Source organism: Ovis aries, chromosome 2 (assembly GCF_016772045.2).
Source record: "Ovis aries strain OAR_USU_Benz2616 breed Rambouillet chromosome 2, ARS-UI_Ramb_v3.0, whole genome shotgun sequence".
Taxonomy (NCBI): Eukaryota; Metazoa; Chordata; class Mammalia; order Artiodactyla; family Bovidae; genus Ovis; species Ovis aries.
The window spans coordinates 135,460,496-135,481,205 of NC_056055.1; the positions used below are offsets into that span (position 1 = coordinate 135,460,496).

General features: G+C 41.9%; 1 protein-coding gene across 6 annotated transcripts in view; it reads left to right on the forward strand.

The window, feature by feature from the left end:
- The window catches only part of WIPF1 (WAS/WASL interacting protein family member 1), a 128,202-nt gene that overhangs the window by 87,807 nt on the left and 19,685 nt on the right, over positions 1–20,710 (forward strand). For 4 of the 6 annotated variants that reach the window (XM_060409753.1, XM_060409754.1, XM_060409755.1 and 1 more), the window contains 2 exons: positions 10,671–10,758; positions 14,502–14,631. In XM_060409753.1, the coding sequence (XP_060265736.1) occupies positions 10,708–10,758; positions 14,502–14,631 (181 nt within the window). In that variant the 5' untranslated portion in view covers positions 10,671–10,707. Of the gene's footprint in view, positions 1–3,960; positions 4,047–10,670; positions 10,759–14,501; positions 14,632–20,710 lie in introns of all 6 variants that reach the window. The other 2 variants (XM_060409756.1, XM_060409757.1) reach the window with 1 other exon arrangement.

Below are 20,710 nucleotides of genomic sequence, written 5' to 3' on the forward strand. Positions count from 1 at the left end.
CAACCTGCTTCAGTATTCTTGCCTGGAATATTCCATGGGCAAAGGAGCCTGGTGGGCTATACAGTCCACCAGGGGGGTCGCAAAGAGTGAGACATGACTGGAGCGATTTAGCACTAAACCCTTAATATCATGCATATTCTGGATGAACAGCAGTATTCAGAGAATTCCCCAGGGTGAAGAATTTTCCCTGGGGTCCAGCAGCAATTTCGCTCTGATCATTTATTGAAATCAAGTTCTAGATATGCCCTATAAGCTAGAGGTTCCCCGACCTGTGCTAAAATGTAAAAGGAAGTGAGCTACCTAATTCCTGGACCTTTCAAGGTTTACACTCTTTGAAGTCTGCTTAGCATTTCGTAAACACGTCATTTTGTTGGGAGTTTCTGGCTATTTAAATTTTGATCCACTTCTGGTTTAAGGTTTGACTCATTTTTGTTTTTCCAAATTGTCACTTATTTACCTCTTGTTGAAAAGAACATTTCCCTTGGACTATCATAAGTACTAAATACCTCTGTCTGTAATTTGGCAACCCTCAGTTCTGAAAATTAAGACTGGAGAAAAGAATACTAGAGTAAGAAATGCCTTAGTATCCTTTTCTGAGAAATTTTAAATGCACTTTATACACACCTCCCTTTGCCATTTTTTTGTAATGCAGAAATTACATGGGTATGCACATGTGGGCTAGGCTTTAAATCAACTCATGATTTCTCTTTCTCATGGTTAAATAGAGGAAAAGATAATGTTTATTGAGCACTCACTATTTGTTAGGTTCTTGACTTCTGGTTATTTTATTTTTTTAAAAAATGGCTGACAGCAATCACCTCATTTAATTCCTCAATGGTCCTATTAAGTAGGTACCCTTCTCCCCATTTTATTGTGGGAACTGGACTTAGGCTGAGCAGTTTGCCCAAGGCCACTAACAATTAACTGTAATTTCAAGAGCTTTTTTCATAAGTACAGTTTAGAGGCCATGAGATGTCCTTTTCTAATCCTGAGAATCTGGGATTGTACAAATGCTTTGTTTTAAAATGTCACAGCAATAGTAAATAACTTTAAGTGAATAATCTCAAGTAAGACCATTTCCTTTCTAAAGTCTTTTGACCTTTTTAAAAGTAAATTTGGTGACGCTTCTGCTTATATATACATACATATATATATGTGTGTGTGTATATATATATATATATGCAAGGCTATACTTTCAATGATTAAGTTAATAAAATATGTTGAGTATGCTGACGTATATGCTGTGTTGTGCGTGTGTGTGTATGTGTGAGAGTGTGTGTGTGTGTGTGTGTGTGTGTGTGTGTGTAGTGGGGAATAGGAAGGGGCAGATTTGGTAAAACTAAATGTGGTGCTGAGGATTTAACTTTAAAATTTGAGCCCCTTAAAGAGAGTACTAAAAAAAAAAAAAGACAAAAAAAGTACTTGTTAGAGATGGGAAGTTGTGGGAGGAAAATCAGTACTTTTTAATTAAGTGAATAAAGTAGAAAAGATTTACCTTCTTTTCTCAGTTAAACAAGGACAGGTGGGTCATTCAACTTACCTTCATTTTTCTCATTTTTGAGAGGGTTTAGCTATCTGTGAATTTATGCTGACTTTTCATGTAATTAAACATGTAGGACTGTGTATTCTAAAAATAATTTCACTTCATAGAAACCTTTATTTTCCCCAGCAGTTATTCTTATAGCAAAACTGAGTTTGTGCCCAAGCTCCCAACTAATCATAATGACGTAGATGCTTCAGAATGTCTTCTCTGAAAAATGCCTTCCCTCTACTCCCCGAATTATCAATTCTTTATCTAAAAGAACTGTAAAAAATGTGTTTCTGAAATAGCCAAGGACCCTCCAAGTACCACAGAGACACAAACCCTTACCACTGAGAACACAACCCGTAAGCAACAGTCACTTAAGCTATTGCCTTAATTGATGCCCAGCTGAGAAAAGAGCAAGTACGTTCTGAGAAATGAAGGGTCCCATGTACAGTAAGCGTGGGTGCCACATTCAGCTCAGATTGAGAAAAACAATGATCATGAACTAGGTGAGGCAGTTGCTTTGCTTATAAAGGAACGCTTGTTTCTTTTCTGTACCTCTGGCTTCCTCTTGGGTTGAGCATCCTTTTTTGTTTCTCCTCCTCTATTGATTGCCTCATTGCCTGCAGCCCTCAGAGCTTGAACTGAGGAGAGGAAGAGTCACAATAATAGAAACAAACTTTATGCAAAGATATTAAAAGTTTCTAAAATGGCCAAAAGGACACGCCATGCTTGGGGGTGGGGCACTGGGCCTGGTGTCAGAAAATAGAAACTACGGGCGACTGCAGCTGTGAACGACTGTGCGACAGAAACAGGATGGCTGTGGTTTGCTGTGAGCATCAATTTTCCTGTTGAGCATTTTTACAGGAAGTTGAAGAACAAAGCCGACTTCATCTTAATTAGTTCTGATGGTTTTCAGATCTTCAACACATCCAACCAAGTTTGCCTCATGGAGGAGTCTCCAAAGAATAGAACCAAAAATAATCCTGAGTTGGAATCATAAAACAACAATTGGCAGCAATTTGGGTTTTTGCTAAATGATTTTATTTTTACAGTGTAACTTGGAGTGGATTTATTACCTTTATAATGAGTGCCTTTGCACTTTTTTTTTTATGGCTGTGGTAACTCTATGAATTTAAGGGCCTTATTAAAACACTACTGAGTTATATGTATTATAAATTTCCTTCTGTTACTGTTTGGTGAAACAGTTATGCATGTGTGTATTTATATAGATACAAAGAGGTGTACGTGTGCGTGTGTATAAACACTGGAAAATATACATCAAAATGTTGACAAGAATTATCTCTGAATATTATTAACTCCAACCCTTTTCAGCTAAAATTTAATTATCATCAAATGCTTTGTTCAGTGGTTAAACACAAGTGTCCTGTTTTATTTTCATCTTTGTATTTTAGTGTTCCCTATTATTTTCTTTCTTTCTTTCGGGCTGGTCTGGGTATTCATTGCTTTGCTTGGGCTCTCGCTAGTTGCAGTGGCTTCTCTTGTTCCAGGACACAGGCTCTAGGCACACGGGTTTCAGTGGTTGTGGCACACAGGCTCAGTAATTGCTGCTCGTGGGCCCTCGCACGTGGGCTCTGTCGTTGTGGCACGTGAGCTTAGTTGCTCCAAGGCATGTGGAATTTTCCTGGACCCGGAATCAAACCCATGCTCCCTGCATTTTATATAAATGATATATAAATGGCAGGCAGATTCCTATCCACTGCACCACCAGGGAAGTCCCTATCTATTGTTTTCTAAATTAGTAAGTAGATAAGTGGTAAGTAGCATTATCATTTTGGAAGCAGGAAAAAAATTCTCAAAGTCTAACCTGAAGAAGTCAAGAGCACACAAGAAATACATACATGAAGATGAGTTAAGAACATATATATGAAATAAAATGTCAGTGAATGTAAACAAAAATAAGATACAGAATAGAAAGTAATGAAGGCAAGAGAACATTTGGACCTTAGCATCTTTTCAATTCTATTATATCTATTATGTCTACTCCCTGTCCCTGCCCCCCTCCACAATGATGAATTCAATCTTTTTGGAAAAAAAAAAAAAAAGTTTACTTTTTTCTTCATTCATTTTACAGAATAGTATTCAAGGGTGACTTTTGGCAAGATTTGCATAGCAAAATGCTTTTTAATTTTGAATAGCCCAAAAAGGTGATAAAACGTAACTGAATAAACCTGCTTCTTATCTTCTTTGCTAGAACTTGGCCGATTCACACACACACACATCCTCAGAATTAGAGGCTGGCCTTCTTCGGGTTATTTCACTGGATAGCGCTGGAAATCTCTCCCCTCTTCCTGTTGTTCTGTAAAATGGGCCTCGTGTGGCATCATCTGGAATGAACTTGACGTTGGTTGCAAGAAACTAAGAAACAGTTTATTTAAGTAACTCGTCAATTCTCCTGGTCATTTCACATTCAGAGATGATTCTGCTTTCTTAGTTGAACACACTGAAGAAGAAAGCCTCAGTTTCCTGGGGCAGCTCTGGACTGACCTCTGGGCTCTGGGTGAGTGACTAGTTGTCCATGCTGTTGGGGGAATATGCGGCTGTACGGTGGGGAACAAGTCACTCGTTCTCACAGGTGTCCCCCATAACCAATATTACACAGCAAATGGCTTGGGGCCACAAGCTGCCCTGGTTATCTAGGGTCAGTGTGTGATGCTGTTCACTGTGAGTTCAACCATGATGCTGACCTAGTAGAACTGTAGTAAAACCATCAAAACCATTCATTTCTCTCACAGAACTAGGAAATTCCAGAATTTCTAAATATTGATGTGTACTGTGTGTATTTGCGTTGGTGACAATGAAGAACGAATTAGTGGATTTTGAAATAATTTATATAAGATATTCTACTCTGTTCTCTCAACCCTCAGAGTCAATTCCTTAATAAAAGGTTTATTGATAGATCTCTCCTTTCACCTCAGTAGTTTCCACCTAAAATTTCAGTTTTTCAGACTTACAGTTTTTTTAAGTGTTCTTTGGCCACACCGTGCAGCATGTGGGATCTTAGTTCTAAGACCAGGGATCAAGTCTGTGTCAGCTGCCTTGGCAGGTGGATTCTTAGCTAATGGACCACCAAGGGACGTCCAAAATTTGAATCACTGATTCATTCAGCGACTAAATAAAACTTTGGTAATCAATCACATACCCTAGGGTTCAGGTTGATTTTTAATTTCTTTAACTTTTGACAGACAATCCAGAGATGGTTTGGGTGAGAAATCAATGGACAGATTTTATTCAAAAACTGTTCTAATTTCCACAGTGGATAACAGACATGATAGGTAACACGTATTGTTAAAACTGTGTTTATTCATTTACTAGGGCTGCCATAACAAAGTACTTCAGACTGGGTGTCTCAAACAGCAGACTTTTCTTATCTCACATTTCTGGAGGTTGGAAGTCAAAGATCAAGGTGTCAGCAGGTTTGGTGTCTCCCAGGGGCTCTCTTCTAGGCTTGCAGATGGCCACCTTCTCCCCATGTCCTCACACGGCCTTTTCTCTGTGCTCACGCATCCCCAGTGTTTCCTCCTCTTCTCACAAGGACCCTAGTCATATCAGATGAGGGCCCAGACTAATGGGGGCCTCTTAGTTACCTCTTTAAAGGCCCTCTCTCCAAGTATAGTCATATTCTGAGGTACTAGGGGTTAGAGCTTCAACATATAAATTCAACCCATAACACTGTGTGTGAAAACAAAAAACCCATTTCCATCCGTGTGGTTTTCTTTGTGCACATAAAATTCAGCACACAAGGTGAACATTACAGAAAAGTCTGGGTTTTCTCCCTGTGATCAATGTTACTTAAACAGTGAAATGAGACTTCAGAAGCCATCACATGCTCAGTCATGTCCAACTCTTTGTGATCTGTAGCCCGCCAGGCTGCCCTGTCCATGGGATTTCCCAGGCAAGAACGCTGGAGTGGGTTGCCATTTCCTGCTCCAGGGGATCTTCCTGACCCAGGGATCAAGCCCGCATCTCCTCCATCTCCTGCATTGCAGGTGGATTCTTTACCACTTGAGCCATCAGGGAAGCCCTGAGACCTTTATACGCGCATCCAGTTGTTCCAGTACCATTTATTGAAAAGACCTTCAAAAGACCTCCCCATCAAGTTGCTTTGATCACTTTGTTGAAAATTAATTATGTTCGTATGGATTAATTTATTCAAGCATTTTCTTCTTTAATAGATTGTTTTACTGTGAAGAGTATTGTTTGCTGTGTTGAATGTTTACAACATAGAAGGACTATTTTTATACTAAACTTTATCATTTGTGGACTAAATATATTGTCTTAATTTTAAAACAAACAACAACAACTAAAATCAGTGAAATGAGGGACTTCCTTGGAGGTCCAGTGGTTAAGATTCAGTGCTTCCATTACAGGGGACACAGGTTCAATCCCTGGTCAGGGAATTGAGATCCCACATGCCTCGAGGCAGCCAAAACACACACACACACACACACAAAAACAGGGAAATGATTCTGTAAAAGCAGCTAATTCTCAAAAGTGTATATTGTTAAAAGTTCAGTGCCTGGAGAGGGTGGGAGAGCAAGGATCATTAAATGGGTAGGGCTGCGGTCCTCCAACTCCAGGGAGCCTGGTTCCCATGCGAGAGCTCACAGCCCACACTTTGGGAGCCCTTGTCCTACTCACTCTTTCTCTTCTAGAGCCCCTCCCACCCAGGGAACTGAGCTGCCTTTCCTGTGGGATTCCATCTCCTGAGGGAAGATGGAAATGCAGGAGGCCAAGCCCTCAGGCTGCCTCATTCCCACGGGGGCAGCCACACCCACACAGGACTCTGGGCAGAGCCAGGGCCTCAGCTCAGTCTCCAAGCCTGGCCACCCTCTGTCAGGTGCTTGAGTGGCTCTCACACCAGCAGGACCTGTGCTCACCTCAGGGACCACAGCTCTGGACCTATCTGCTGACTGCTTACTCTGCCCAGCCCTGCTGTACTGGTTCACTTCATCCTTTCCACAACCCCATTTAACAGAGAGCTTAGTCTTATCCCAGGTTATTAGCCACAGAGCAGAAATTAACAATTATGTTCTCCTGACCCAGGACTCATGTTCTCACAGAGATTCTAACTGTTTTCATCCGTAGGCCACACTGGCATCTGGTAAAGCCCCCAAACTCTAACTTCTTCCCTGACTGCTGTTAAATGCGTAAAACAAAATACAGAGGATTACCAAGGAAACCAGTTGCAGTGCAATAGGTACAGCAAGGCCTAGGAGCAGATCATTGCCCCAGCTTCCAAAGAGATCTGCAGTAAGCATACTATGATGTGAAAATATCAAGTGAAAAACTGTTGGTGAAAAGGTTTCAGGTGTGGTTTGTGGCCTACATTTATAATTGAAGGAAATGCTAAATTGTAGTTAGAATTTAGGGGAAATAAGTATGTCCCTTTTTTCATCCACATTCATGAACCCCTGAATTCTGTCCACAGACCTTGTGGGTATGGAGATCCAGGCTAGGAAGGCCTGCCTGTTAGGATTTAGGCTGCTACTGAGGCCCTTCCATCAGGCCCAGTCTTGGTTCTGACATGGCTTTCCTGCGGCCTTGGACTCTACTTCTCTGGTGAAGTCAAGAAACTAAGCGCCCAGACTAAAAGCTGGCCTGCCCCTCTGCTGTGGGACTGGTTCTTTACCCAGGCTCCAGGGTGGTCAGGGCTGATGCTGGGAGCTGTTTCAGTGGCCAGCATATGGCTTGTGTGTGTGATACCTGATTCTTTCACTCCCCCCACATAATCAGTGGCCAGCCCCTGGTGGCTCAGAGGTTAAAGCGTCTGCCTGCAATGCAGGAGACCTGGGTTCAATCCCTGGGTCGGGAAGATGCCCTGGAGAAGGAAATGGCAACCCACTCCAGTATTCTTGCCTGGAGAATCCCGTGGACGGAGGAGCCGGGTGGGCTATAGTCCATGGGGTCACAAAGAGTCGGACATGACTAAGCGACTTCACTTTCACATAATCAGTGAGACTATGTCCCATGTATTGGGGAGACCTGGTATTCACAGTGGGGTGGAAAAGACAGCCAAGAAGGGGATCCAGCAAGGGCCTGGCATGCGGGACATGAGATTGATCTTCTTTGACCCATGTGCTGGGGTGGCAGGTTTAGAGTCCGGGGCTTCTCACAAACCTCCCTCAAGGCCCAGCCTGGACAAGTCCAGACCAGCAGCTGTTCAGCTAGCAAGGAGCCAGGAAACCATGGCAGCCTCTGGAATCAGCTTTCAGCATGGAGGCAGGCATAGGAGTAGTTTTTCTGGAGGAGAGTGAGGCAGGGGGGCAGTGGGAGCTGCAGCAGTGGAGAGAAAGGAGAACTGAGCCTGGGAAAGGTAAGCGCGCTCACCCGCAGATCCTCGCCCTGTTGTTTATGTGAGGTGGTCGGGGGCAGGGGAAAGCCCGGCTCTGTGGTCCAGAGGTTTATTTATAAGCCAGTTAATGCACAGAGAGAACCACAATAGCAACAGAAAACTGTAAGAGAGTTAAAGAGGCCTTGCAGGGTGGCAGTCTCCTGAGAACGCCCCTGCTCCATCACCTGGCCCCTAAGGTGTACAGGACGGAAGTTCAATTTGATCTTTGCAACCAGAAACTGACTCATGAGAACCAAACCCAGAAGAGGTTCCTGGTGGTGATTAGAATTCACTTCTTCCTCCGTCTTAGGATAACAAGATGGCAGGCTAGTCAGTGAGCACAGAATCCAACACGATGAACTGGAGCATTAAGGAGCCTTTCATCCACCGAGCTCATGGATGGTCTGTCCCGTGGAACCTGTCTCTCGCACCCTCTGGGTGGACCTGGCCACCCTCTTCCTTGATGAGCCGCCTCCTCCAGCTCTGTTAATACCATTGCTTTGGCCGCAGCATCTTTGAGTTAGTTGGGCCTGAATCCAGTTTCAGACCCTTGTTCTTCCTCCTGGTCCTGGAACACAACTCTGCAGTTGGAGCACCCCCTTCATAGCCTCCAAATGCAGGCCCCCAACTCTGTTTACAATGCCCATGCAGCCCTGTGGGTGACTGGTGTTACCCAGGAAAGATCAAAGTAAGGGATAGTGCAGCCCAGCCAAGACTGACATTCAAGTGGCTCCTCTCCCTCACTTGTCTCCGTGGCGCAGTCCTCTCCTGGGCTTGCCCACTTGGGGCCCACAGTATTTCTTCTCTGTCAAGAGAAGTAAGGGACAGTAAGGGACAGACCCCTGTCTAAGACAAGCTCTTTTTGAAAACCAGATTCTGACCGAGTTTAAGGTGAGCTGTAATACTAGTGAGCCCTTCACCTGCCTGAAAATGCTTATCTAAAAAGAGCAGAGATCAAAAGGACTTGATGTAAATGACTTTCACATCATTTCAATGAGTTATTAATTTTTGAGTCCCAGCATCCTTCCCTGTAAAATGTGTTTGAGATGATGGAAATAAAGTGCCCTTTATTATCCAGCTGACTGTCAATAAATGAGAGCAGCTGCTGCTGCTCTAGAGGTTTCTAACTTTCACTTTATAGAAGGCACTCAAAACAGAACTGTCTTGATTCCTATCTTCCAGAAGCTTTGACAAGTCTAGTCATGTCCTGTTAGCTTTTCCATTCTGTTAACATCACAGAAAGCAAGCCATCCAGCAGAACTTCAATAGAAAGTACAGCTGACCCTTGAACCATCGATATGGAGGTTAGAGGCACCGATACTCCATGCACAGTCGCTCCTCAAATCCACGGGTCCCCTGTACCGATTCTGCATCTTTCGATTCAGTCACCCATAGATGGTGTCGCACTGCAATGTTTACTGTGGAAAAACATCCATCTCTAAGTGGATCTGTGAAGTTCAAACTCATTGTTCAAGGGCTATCTATATTTGATTCAAGGTGTAAGCTTCCCTCAACTTTTAGTGATTGAGCTAAATTAATACTTTAAATTCTAAGAAACTGTTTTCTGCAATTCAGAGAAAATAAAAGATAATTTCGCTGTTTGAAATTCAGGACACACATTACATAAGAACAGTGTTATTCAGGTGGTCAGTGTCTCAGGCTGCTCTCTTGGTTTAAGGTTCCGTGACCGGGCTTCTCGAACATTAATGCATATGAATCACCCAGGGATCTTATCAAAATGCTGAAACAAATTGAGTGTGGGCAGCGGGGCTGAGATGTGATGTTTCTCATGGTGATGGTCTGAGACTGATCCAGGAGCCTGCTGATCCAGAAGTAGCAAGGTCTAGGTGGGAGAAGCTCGGATGCTGAGGGTGTGAAAGTGGCTGAGGGGTGGGGCATCTGTCCCAGGGACAGGACTCTGAGGACTGGGGGAAAACAAGCCAGGATTGGTGGTTAGCATCACTCCTGGGGCACTTCCTTCCCTTTGCTTAGCTCCTGACATTGACCAGGCTGCCCCTTTACTGGTGCGGCCCACCATGGCTTCCCTGTACTGTCCTACAGCCTGGAGTCTGGCCTTCCCTCTGTCCCCTGAGCATCACACTCTGCAGAAAGCCTTTCTAAGGAACCCTGTTTCTAGTAAACAGCTCCAAGTCAGAGGTTGGAGTCCTCCTCTCTTTTTCCCTCTGGCTCCTGTAAGGAAGTGCCAAGTAGTACAGAGGTAGGAACCTGGCCTCCTTGCCCATCTTACCTTGTCCCCATCTCCTTTCCCTGGAGGACTGGACGAACTTCAAGGGCAAGAATAGAAATAGATTTATCTTTACATTCCTGCGCAGCCACCCAGACCTAGACAGATGTCAGGAATCTCTTGATGGAGAAGAAACGCTGCGGGGCAAGCCCAGGAGAGGGCTGCACCAGGGAGACAAGTGAGGGAGAGGAGCCACTTGAAAGTCAGTCTTGGCTGGGATGCACTGCTGTTGTTCCCTGATAACCTCCCGGCTTCCTCGGGCTGCAGGCCAGGAGCCTTCCCCGACCTGCTTTGGTGGTGGTGAGATTAAGCAGCCTGTGGCGCTGCACTTTGCTCGCAGTATCTCCGGGCACTCTGGCTGAGAATCTTCTCCGGCTGCATCCTTCCAGAAGAGTAACATCCTAGCCACGTTGTAAAGGAATTCCGCCTCTTATAGAAACTCAGACTGTCCCTTTGAGGTGAAAGGGGAAGGAAGATTAGGGCAGAGAATTATTGAGACATCCAATATGTGACGGTGCTTTGTTTCTCTCTGTTTTGTTTTACAGATTTGTCAGCCAGACTGTTGAAAGCTAACTGTTCAAGATGCCCGTCCCACCCCCTCCAGCGCCCCCGCCACCGCCCACGTTTGCTCTGGTGAGTGGCTCTCCCCATCTATGATCCATGCGTGAAGCAAGCTAAACAGACTCGAACCTGGCACGCATGTGTTAGTTTTCAGTGGGTTTATGTTCTGGCTTAAATATGAATGATATGTTAAGCCCTCCAGGTGCTGGAGTAAGCCAGATGCTGAGATACAGCAGAAAAAATGTTTTGTAGTCTGAAGTCTCATACAATGCATAGAACACATGCAGAATGTGGATTAGTTAGGTTTGCTCCACCTCGTCTATCAAGGGAGACATATCCTATTCATTCAAACATGCTGGCCCAGGACAGGTTCACAGGACCAATTATGCCCAGTTTGCCCTTTTTCCATTCAAATGGACTCAAGCTTCCGGCCTTTACCATCTGGGCAGGACAGTCCAGAAACCCAGGTCTGCCCATCTATCTGAAAATGCATCCATTAATGTGTCCTCCAGACTCACTCATTTCTTTTTCTCTGCCTCTCCCCATCTTTCTTCCCACTCTGTTTTGGACAAATAAGCCCCATCTCCCATGCCTTCCTCCCCCACACCCTTATTTTGCCCTTTAAGTCCATCCTCACGTTTCCATGCGTACTTTCCGAAGGAATGTATTCTCTGGGCCCGTCCGCCCCATGATGGACATGTCCTGGAAGTTAGTGCACCCTCTTCCAGGAAGCCTCTTCCAATCAGCCCTCCATGCAGTCATCGGAAAGGCTCCCAGAAGTACCCCCTAGCATGCGATGCCTTCACTCTTCACTCGGGGAAACTGAAGCTCAGAGAGAGTCTTTTGCCCAGGCTTCCAGGCTTCTTTCTAGCCCGTCTCAGGCTGGACCCTAGTTGGGAGAACAGACCATTAATTAGCTCATTGCTATTCCAAGTGTAATCCTCCAACTCCTGGTTACAGTCCCCTCAAAATAAAGACAGAAATTTAGAGTAATTTAGAGCAATCTGATAATGGTGTTGTGTCTGTTTCTTCTAAGATTGTATTTTGTGTATCTTTTTAAAACTAATTCTTTTGTCTAATAATTCATTGTTATTTTACAAAATATCGGTCCATGATGGATTGGAAATTTTTTTCTTAAAAATTCACCCTTCCCTAAAATGAGTTTGAAAAGCTCTGATCTGGTGAACATAGAAGAACTAGCTTTTATTTCCCGAAAACTATAGTTGTGTACTACTGCTGGGTAGTTCATGCCTTGATTAAAAAAAAAAAAATGCTCATGTGTTTATTTTAATGTGTATTTGAAAAATTATAACTAGCACACTCAAGGTTTAATAGTGAGTTATCAATAAAATTTGAGGCAGAACAGGAGGCCAAGGAGGGTTGCTGACCCAAAACCATGAAGAAAACCAACATGGACATGTTATTAACCCTCTTTGCTGCTGCTGCTAAGTCACTTCAGTCGTGTCCAACTCTGTGGGACCCCAGAGACGGCAACCCAGCAGGTTCCCCCATCCCTGGGATTCTCCAGGCAAGAACACTGGAGTGGGTTGCCATTTCTTTCTCCAATGCATGAAAGTGAAAAGTGAAAGTGAAGTCGCTCAGTCATGTCCGACTCCTAGTGACCCCATGGACTGCAGCCTACCAGGCTCCTCCATCCACGGGATTTGCCAGGCAAGAGTACTGGAGTGGGGTGCCATTGCCTTCTCCGATTAACCCTCTTTAGGCCTCAGGTTTTTTATCTTTAGGTTCAAGACAATAGGTAATTCAGAAAGCTCTTTCCAAGATGTCCAAGGCATGGTTAAGTTATAAAAACAAGTTTCAGCAATAGAGGGTGATCCCATTAGCAAAAGTGAACTGTATATGCAAAGAGCCTTTCTGGAACTGACTGCCGAGAAGCTCTTAACAGGCTTGCTTCAGAGGAGGGTTGGATGGAGGTCAGTAGGCAAAGGGCATTTTATCTATTTTTTTCAACTGAGATATAATTGACATATAACATTGTGTAAGTTTAAGGTGTACAGCATGTTGAGTCGATACAGTTATGTATTACAATATAACTGCCACTGTTGTTTTAGCTAATGCCTCTATTACATAATTATTATTTCTTTTTTGTGGTGAGAACATTTAAGTTCTGGTCTCTTAACAGCTTTGAAGTGCATAATGCAGCGTTGTTAACTTTAATAACTATGGCTTACAGTTAGATCTCCAGAGCTTAGTCATCTTTTAGTTGCAAGTTTGCACTCTTTAATATCTTCCCAATTTGGGGAAGAGGCATTCGGGACCCCATGTTCATCCTTCTGTCAGGTCTTGGGCTCTGGAGCCAGGCTGCCAGGCTTTTAATCTGAGCTCCTTCTCTTACAAGCTGGGTGACCCAAGCGATGATTTAACTTCCCTGTGCCTTAGTTTCCTTAACTCTATAAACTCACAGAGTTGATGAGGACTGAATGAACTAATATACAGAAAATGCTAAAAACGATTCCTGATCCACAGTAAAAGCTATGCAAACGTTAGCTGTTATTATCATGAGCAAGTAATACCTTAATTATTTTAAGACCCTTTCAGCTTAACACAGAGATTTCTGTTTAACCTGCTTCAGGGTTTTCTGAGCTCTCCCTCTGCCTCTAACTATAATAAACAGCTGGGTCAGGTATCAAGCTACACTTGCCCAGGTTTACTCCCTGTGGCCTTTCCTGGCATGTCTGAAGTCAGAGCCTTTCAGAGTCCCTCGAAGGACTCTCAGGCCTGCCAGAAGCACCTCTGGGTTTGGGGAAGACGACTCTGCCTGGACCAGGCTAGACCAAGCCAGTTTCCAAGTGTGACAGACACAGGCACACGCCTACTTCTGAGTCCATTTGCTGGGCTCTTATTGTCCCTGCTCCTCAAAAGAATTCTGGAAAAACAAGATCGTAATTTCACAGTAAGGAGCTTTCCCAAAAATTCTGAAATCATAGAAAATACCCAAAGGTTTTAAAGTAGCACCTTTGTCTACTGTGCAGCCTCTGTGAGGTAAGCTTTCAAAAGGATTCAGTTAACTATATTTAATATCCTGTAATAAATCATAGTGGAAAAGAATTAACAAACAAATAATTTGTAAAAAGGGATTACACATGAGGAACCCCTTAGGCCAGAAGAATGTGAAGGGAGTTTGGGAGGTAAAGGAAATGTTGTGGATCTTGATGGCTACACGATTGTATATGTTTGCCAGAATTCATAGGACTTTACACTAAAAGAGCAATTTTACTATACCTAAAATGTAAAAACTATATGTATTATACCTCCAATCTGCCTTAAATTAAAAAGAAAAAATTATCTGGCAATGAAACCAGAGGGAATTATTTTCTAAAATTTTGGTGCATTAAAAAATACAGCTGACCCTTTTTACTAAAGGCACTTGTCCCCTTAAACCAGCTTAGTTCCAAAAGACAAGAAAGAGAATATATTCTTCAGAGAACATTCTAGAGCATGAAGCCTCACAGTATCCTGCAGATTCCTCTCAGACTTAAAATTCTCTTCTCGTCTCTAGCCACCCAACCCTGGCTCTGTCAGTTACTGCCAGATTGTGGTCTGAATTTTCAGAGACTTTGATCAGGGACTGACTCTTCCTGCATGAAAAATGAATGTAATTTATTGCTGCATCTGCTCCCAAATGTCTGGATCTTAAAAAGAATGACATCGGGTCTAAAACTTGTGGAGAATTTACAGCCTATTGCCAAGAACCTTAATAACAAGCTTCCAATACTCTAGCTGTTCCCATTGAGTGCTGTAGTACATGATGTTAATTCAGAAGATGAATACGTGTTTGCATGGTTTCCTTTCAGGCCAATACAGAAAAGCCTTCCTTGAGTAAGTCAGAGCAGGCTGGGAGAAATGCTCTGCTCTCTGACATCAGCAAAGGAAAGAAACTAAAGAAGACAGTCACCAATGACAGAAGTGCACCAATATTGGACAGTAAGTAAAAAAAAGTTATTTTCCACGGAGATAGTGGTTTATGACCTAACAATCAACCCTACCCTTCCCACCAAAAAAGTTTTGTGTGTGGTTTTTTTTTTTTTTTTTTTTTTTTCTGGTTAACAACAGCTGTGAAGCTAGCAGAATAAGGGACTGTATCATTCATTGTAGGCCATGGCTCTGGCCTGGGTTCCCTCTAATGCTGCAGGAAGCCAGTATAATAATTCTTTGTCCAAGACACATACAGCAGTGATTCTCTGAATTATTCACAACACTTTACAACACTTTCTGGAAATTAACCCCTTGTCTTACCAGAGAGCAAAAGGCAGCATGAAATATGTAAAGAGCCCTAGTCTTGGAATCAAAGGATGTAGATTTAAGCGCTGACCACCTTCAACCCTTTGTCTCCATTTGTAAAATGGAGATAATAGCTGTTTCACTGCCCACACGTTTGTTGTGAGCATCAAATGAGACAATGCTTGAGAGTGTTATGTTGCCCGGAATGTATAATTCACGTGTACAGATATGATTATTAGGAGGTTGGAGAGAGAGGAAATGAGATCACAACTTTGCTTATATCCATCATAAATCCAAGCTACTTTCTGGAACAAGATAGGATATGTATAAACAAACAAGCACCTACCATACAGGGCTACTTATTAACATTTACAACAGAATGAAACATTACAGATGACTAGAATCTACCAGAAGTTAATTATCAGGCCTCAAGACTATCTCCTTGCACTCCTAGACATTTCCATTGCCAGCCAGCTATGCCCAGAATTTGTCCTAGACTATGGATCCCACTTGGACTCAACAGAAAATAGACTGCCCAAAAATCACCAGAGGGAGCTTTGTAGACAAGGGAATAATGATGTAGGATTTTAGCCGACTGGAGGATTAGAAGAGCTTTAGGAAGAGTTTCTAGGAAAAGTGTCTAATGAGTAGAAGAGAAAGATGAGAATTATGAGATGTGAAAGTGAAAGTCACTCAGTCCTGTCTGACTCTCTGCAACCCCATGGACTGTACAGTCCAGGGAATTCTCCAGGCCAGAATACTGGATTGGGTAGCTGTTCCCTCCTCTGGGGGATCTTCCCAACCCCAGGATCAAACCCAGGTCTCCCGCACTGCAGGTGGATTCTTTACCAGCTGAGCCACCAGGGAAGCCCAAGAAAACTGGAGTGGGTAGCCTACCCCTTCTCCAGCAGATCTTCTCAGCCTGGGAATTGAACTGGGGTCTTCCTGCATTGCAGGCAGATTATTTACCAGCTGAGCTACCAGGGAGTCCTAATGGGTAGAAGAGAAAGATGAGAGTTAGGTGAGAACACTGGTGTGGGAAGAAGGTAGAAAGAGGAGTGTCATGACAAAGGCTTTTGAGTGCTGCTCTGTTACTGGGCAGGGTGGTACATATCAGAATGTACCACACCTCAGTGGAACTAGGGGGTCTTTGACTTTCAACACTCTTATCTATAGTGGGTCAAAATGCTCACAAAATGGTATGGTTATTATATAATCAGTCCCTTAGTGTTCCTTATCTTTGTCATGAGGTTCTCCCAGGGGCTTGCCCAGCCTGGGCAGTTCTGTCTGGGGAGCCTACATCCAATGCCATTGAATCGTGGTGCCTGCTGTGGGGCTAGAGGAACTCCGTCTGCAAACTGCCAACCTCCAGAACAGAGCCCAATGGTTCTCTCACTATGAGAGGGAGCGCAGACTCTGGAGACGTGAATTCCCTAGATGTTGAAGGAGAATGGACAGTCTGGGGCCTAGTTCTGAATCCACTAGTGGAAATTCATTATATTCTTCAAGATACACTTCTCTCATTAAAATGGAAGTAAGTGTTGGTTCTCCCTTTCAGCTGCTGAGTGATGTTTAAGAATGCACTGTGCTTTGTGGACACCAGATGCAACCAATGCATGCCCTTGTTGTCCATGAACTTAGTTAGACACTAATACTGTTGTCTCAAGCACTTTACAAGTGGCAAAGTTCATCCATGGTTTTGTATTGTTTGCAGGTAGAACCTCCCTGGGCTCTATGTTAAAATGTTGACCATGGTTATGCATGTTGAGGTCAGCCTTGTCCTCAAGGTCAGCAATTTAATTTAATGCTAGCAAAGTGACCTGGAGCCAGTTAGCTAACCTCAACTAGTTTAGTTTCCCTATCTTAAAGCAGCACAAATGCTCCAAGTTAAGAACGCTAATGTATGATGTCTGTTAGAACAGTACATCATTCTCTTTGACTGTTCAATTCCAGGTAAAGGTGTCCTATGAACTGTAGTATTCCAAAATGTATCCTTCATCAGTGAATGACATTTGAATGACAAGGACATTATTCATATTACTGGCAATAATTAAAATTAGTAAAAATTTTAAATTTTATATGGAAGCAATTTTACGCACACTTCTAGAAACTTATTCTAATTTGATATATTTTATTATGTGAAGTAATTCTTGAGAGCTCATTATCAGATTGTTTGTTCTATTAGCAGAGTTCCCATCAGTATCCCAGAAAGTCTTACACCTAGAAAAGGTACAGAGCCAACACAGACTTACAATAAATCTAATCTAGAAAAAAAGAAAACATCAGTGAATAAAACAGAACTCAGCAGATTAAATAAATGATTCAAAGCAGATTTTCTAAAATTAAGGAAGCTACAATGAAGTTATATGCTAAAACATTTTGAAATCTTAAATAAATTTTTTAAGAAAAGTACAGATTTACCAGAAATCACTCATGAAGCCTCAATGAACAAGGGAAAAGTTGAAAACTTTATCAAATTACTTTTTCTCTACAAAGCTTTAGAGCCAGATAATTTTTATCAGAAAATTCAGATTTTAAGACATAGCTAATTCAAACACTATATAAATCATCCCTAAACATAGACAGGAAAGCTACCTGATAGGTGTAATGAGACTAACATGATCCTAATATCAAAACATGACAAAGGCAGCTGTGTATCAATGTCTCAGGGGACATGTGGCAATGCCTAATGGCATCTTTAGTTATTACAACTTGAGGGAGGGGTTCCTACTGACATCTAGTGGGCAGAGGCCAGGGATGCTGTAAACATTTACAGAGAATAACAACAGAGAACCCACAACAAAGAATTATCTGACCCAAAATGTCAGTAGTTCCAAGGTTAAGAAACCTTACTACGTATAGACCACTTATGATCATAGATGAAAGGCCACATATGATCATTGACTAAAAAACCCAAAGACTCTAGTTCAGTAGTATACCGTATTAAAAGTAATAATTTTATAATTTACCAAGACCAGGGTTTATCTCATTTTTAATGTTAGAAAGCCTATATATCCATCATACCAAATAAGGAAAACTATATAATGATCTCAGTTCAGTTCAGTTGCTCAGTTGTGTCCGACTCTTTGCAACCCCATGAATCACAGCACACCAGGCCTCCCTGTCCATCACCATCTCCCGGAGTTCACTCAAACTCACGTCTATCGAGTCAGTGATGCCATCCAGCCATCTCATCCTCTGTTGTTCCCTCTTCCTCCTGCCCCCAATCCCTCCCAGCATCAGAGTCTTTTCCAATGAGTCAACTCTTCACGTGAGGTGGCCAAAGTACTGGAGTTTCAGCTTTAGCATCCTTCCAAAGAACACCCAGGACTGATCTCCTTTAGAATGGACTGGTTGGATCTCCTTGCAGTCCAAGGGACTCTCAAGAGTCTTCTCCAACACCACAGTTCAAAAGCATCAATTCTTTGGTGCTCAGCCTTCTTCACAGTCCAACTCTCACATCCATACATGACCACAGGAAAAACCATAGCCTTGACTTAGTCGGCAAAGTCAGCAAAGTAATGTCTCTGCTTTTGAATATGCTATCTAGGTTGGTCATAACTTTTCTTCTAAGGGGTTACCATCTTTTAATTTCATGGCTGCAGTCACCATCTGCAGTGATTTTGGAGCACAGAAAAATAAAGTCTGACACTGTTTCCACTGTTTCCCCATCTATTTCCCATGAAGTGATGGGACCCGATGCCACGATCTTCGTTTTCTGAATGTTGAGCTATAGCCAACTTTTTCACTCTCCACTTTCACTTTCATCAAGAGGCTTTTTAGTTCCTCTTCACTTTCTGCCATAAGGGTGGTGTCATCTGCATATCTGAGGAAGATTGATATTTCTCCCGGCAATCTTGATTCCAGCTTGTACTTCTTCCAGCCCAGCATTTCTCATGATGTACTCTGCATGTAAGTTAAATAAGCAGGGTGACAATATGCAGCCTTGACGTTACTCCTTTTCCTATTTGGAACCAGTCTGTTGTTCCATGTGCAGTTCTAACTGTTGCTTCCTGACCTGCACGTAGGTTTCTCAAGAGGCAGGTCAGGTGGTCTGGTATTCCCATCTCAGTAAATCCTAAATAGGCATTTGATAAAATTCCATGCTATAAAAATAGTCTTAAAAACCCAGAGTAGAATGATCCTTGCTAACTATGAATATTTAGAAGAAAAAAAGTTATTTCAAACCAACAGTGAATATGTAACTTTGAAACATTACAGTAATTCTCATTAAAAGCAAAATATTATTTACTCAGTTTTACAGTACTAGTGACATTAATAATTTACTTTTAAGATAAATATATAATGTATATTTATTCTTTGTAATTATTTTAAAATAAATCATCTTTAAATTAATGAAACATTAATAACATTATTATGGAAACTCAGTCATCAAAGTAATTTCTTATGTAAAAGAGAAATAAGATATACAACTGTTAGAAAAGAGGAGGTAAAACCTTTATGATCTGCAGACCATTTGTCTATTAGAAAAGCCAAAGTGAAAGTGGTAGTCACTCAGCTGTGTCTGACTCTTTGTGACCCCATGGACTGTGCCCACCAGACTTCTCTGTCCCTGGGATTCTCCAGGTAAGAATACTGGAGTGGGTTGCCATTCCCTTCTCCAGGAGGTCTTCTTGATCCAGGGATTGAACCCAGGTCTCCTGCATTGCAGGCAGAATCTTTACCATTTGAGCCACCAGAGAAGCTCAGAAAATCCAAGGTAAAAAATTAATAAGTTTTAATTTTGAAAATGCAAAGTGATTTATTAGATGTCAAATGAAATTTCCTGATGCCAATAATAACCATATCCAAACTACAGTAGCAAAAACATTCATCATTTCAACAAAAATGTATATGAAGTAACCCTGAAAGAAGTATGGGTGACTCTCATTACGAAAATTATAAAGTTTTACTGAATGAATCAGAACACATGGGAAAACATAGTGTGTTTCCATAAAGTCTAAATATCATAAAAGTGTCAGTTCTCTCAGATTATTTTGTAGATATCATGTAATATTTATCAAAGACTCAACAAAGTTTTCCAGGGGTAGAACTTTAAACAGTACTTAGCCTCATAAAACATACATACATAAATTGGTAAGAGATAGTTTTTTAAAGAGGGTAAAATCATGGCTCTAATATGGATATAAAATAAACATATCAAATATTTTATATAGCTCATTAATTTAATGAGGGAACCAATATGATATTATCAATTCAAAGGAGAATTATAAGTACCACACGTATGCAGGCAGGTGAGTGTTGAAATGAATTTGCAAATAGGTGTAAAATAGGTCAATAATCAGTTGAATTACACTGAACACAGCTAATATGCATTTCTGTGGACAAATACGCATTATTTTCAGTTTTCTACAACTTACAGAGTTATAGACTACCTCAAAGGCAATGGGAAATGACCCAGAAGGCTAACTGGATACTTGGTAATCCTTTTCTTTCTTCTTCTTTTCCCTTTTTGTTGGTCTGCCCATTTCAGAATCTTTCACAATTTTTTTTTTTGGCAACAAATGCAAACTAAAACAATCTTTACATTGTCTCAAGTTGCAAAGAATTTTTAAAATGTTAAAGTCTACTGTTGCTTTTTATGATATTAAAAAATTGAAATCAACCTGAAAGGCCATCAAATAAGTAAATGGTTAAATAAATTACAGCACATTCATGTTCTAAAACACAATGCAATCCTTTAAACTCATGCTTTCAGAGAATATTTAATAACATGGGAAATGCTAACAATATTGAGTGAAAAAAGCAGACTAAAAACTAT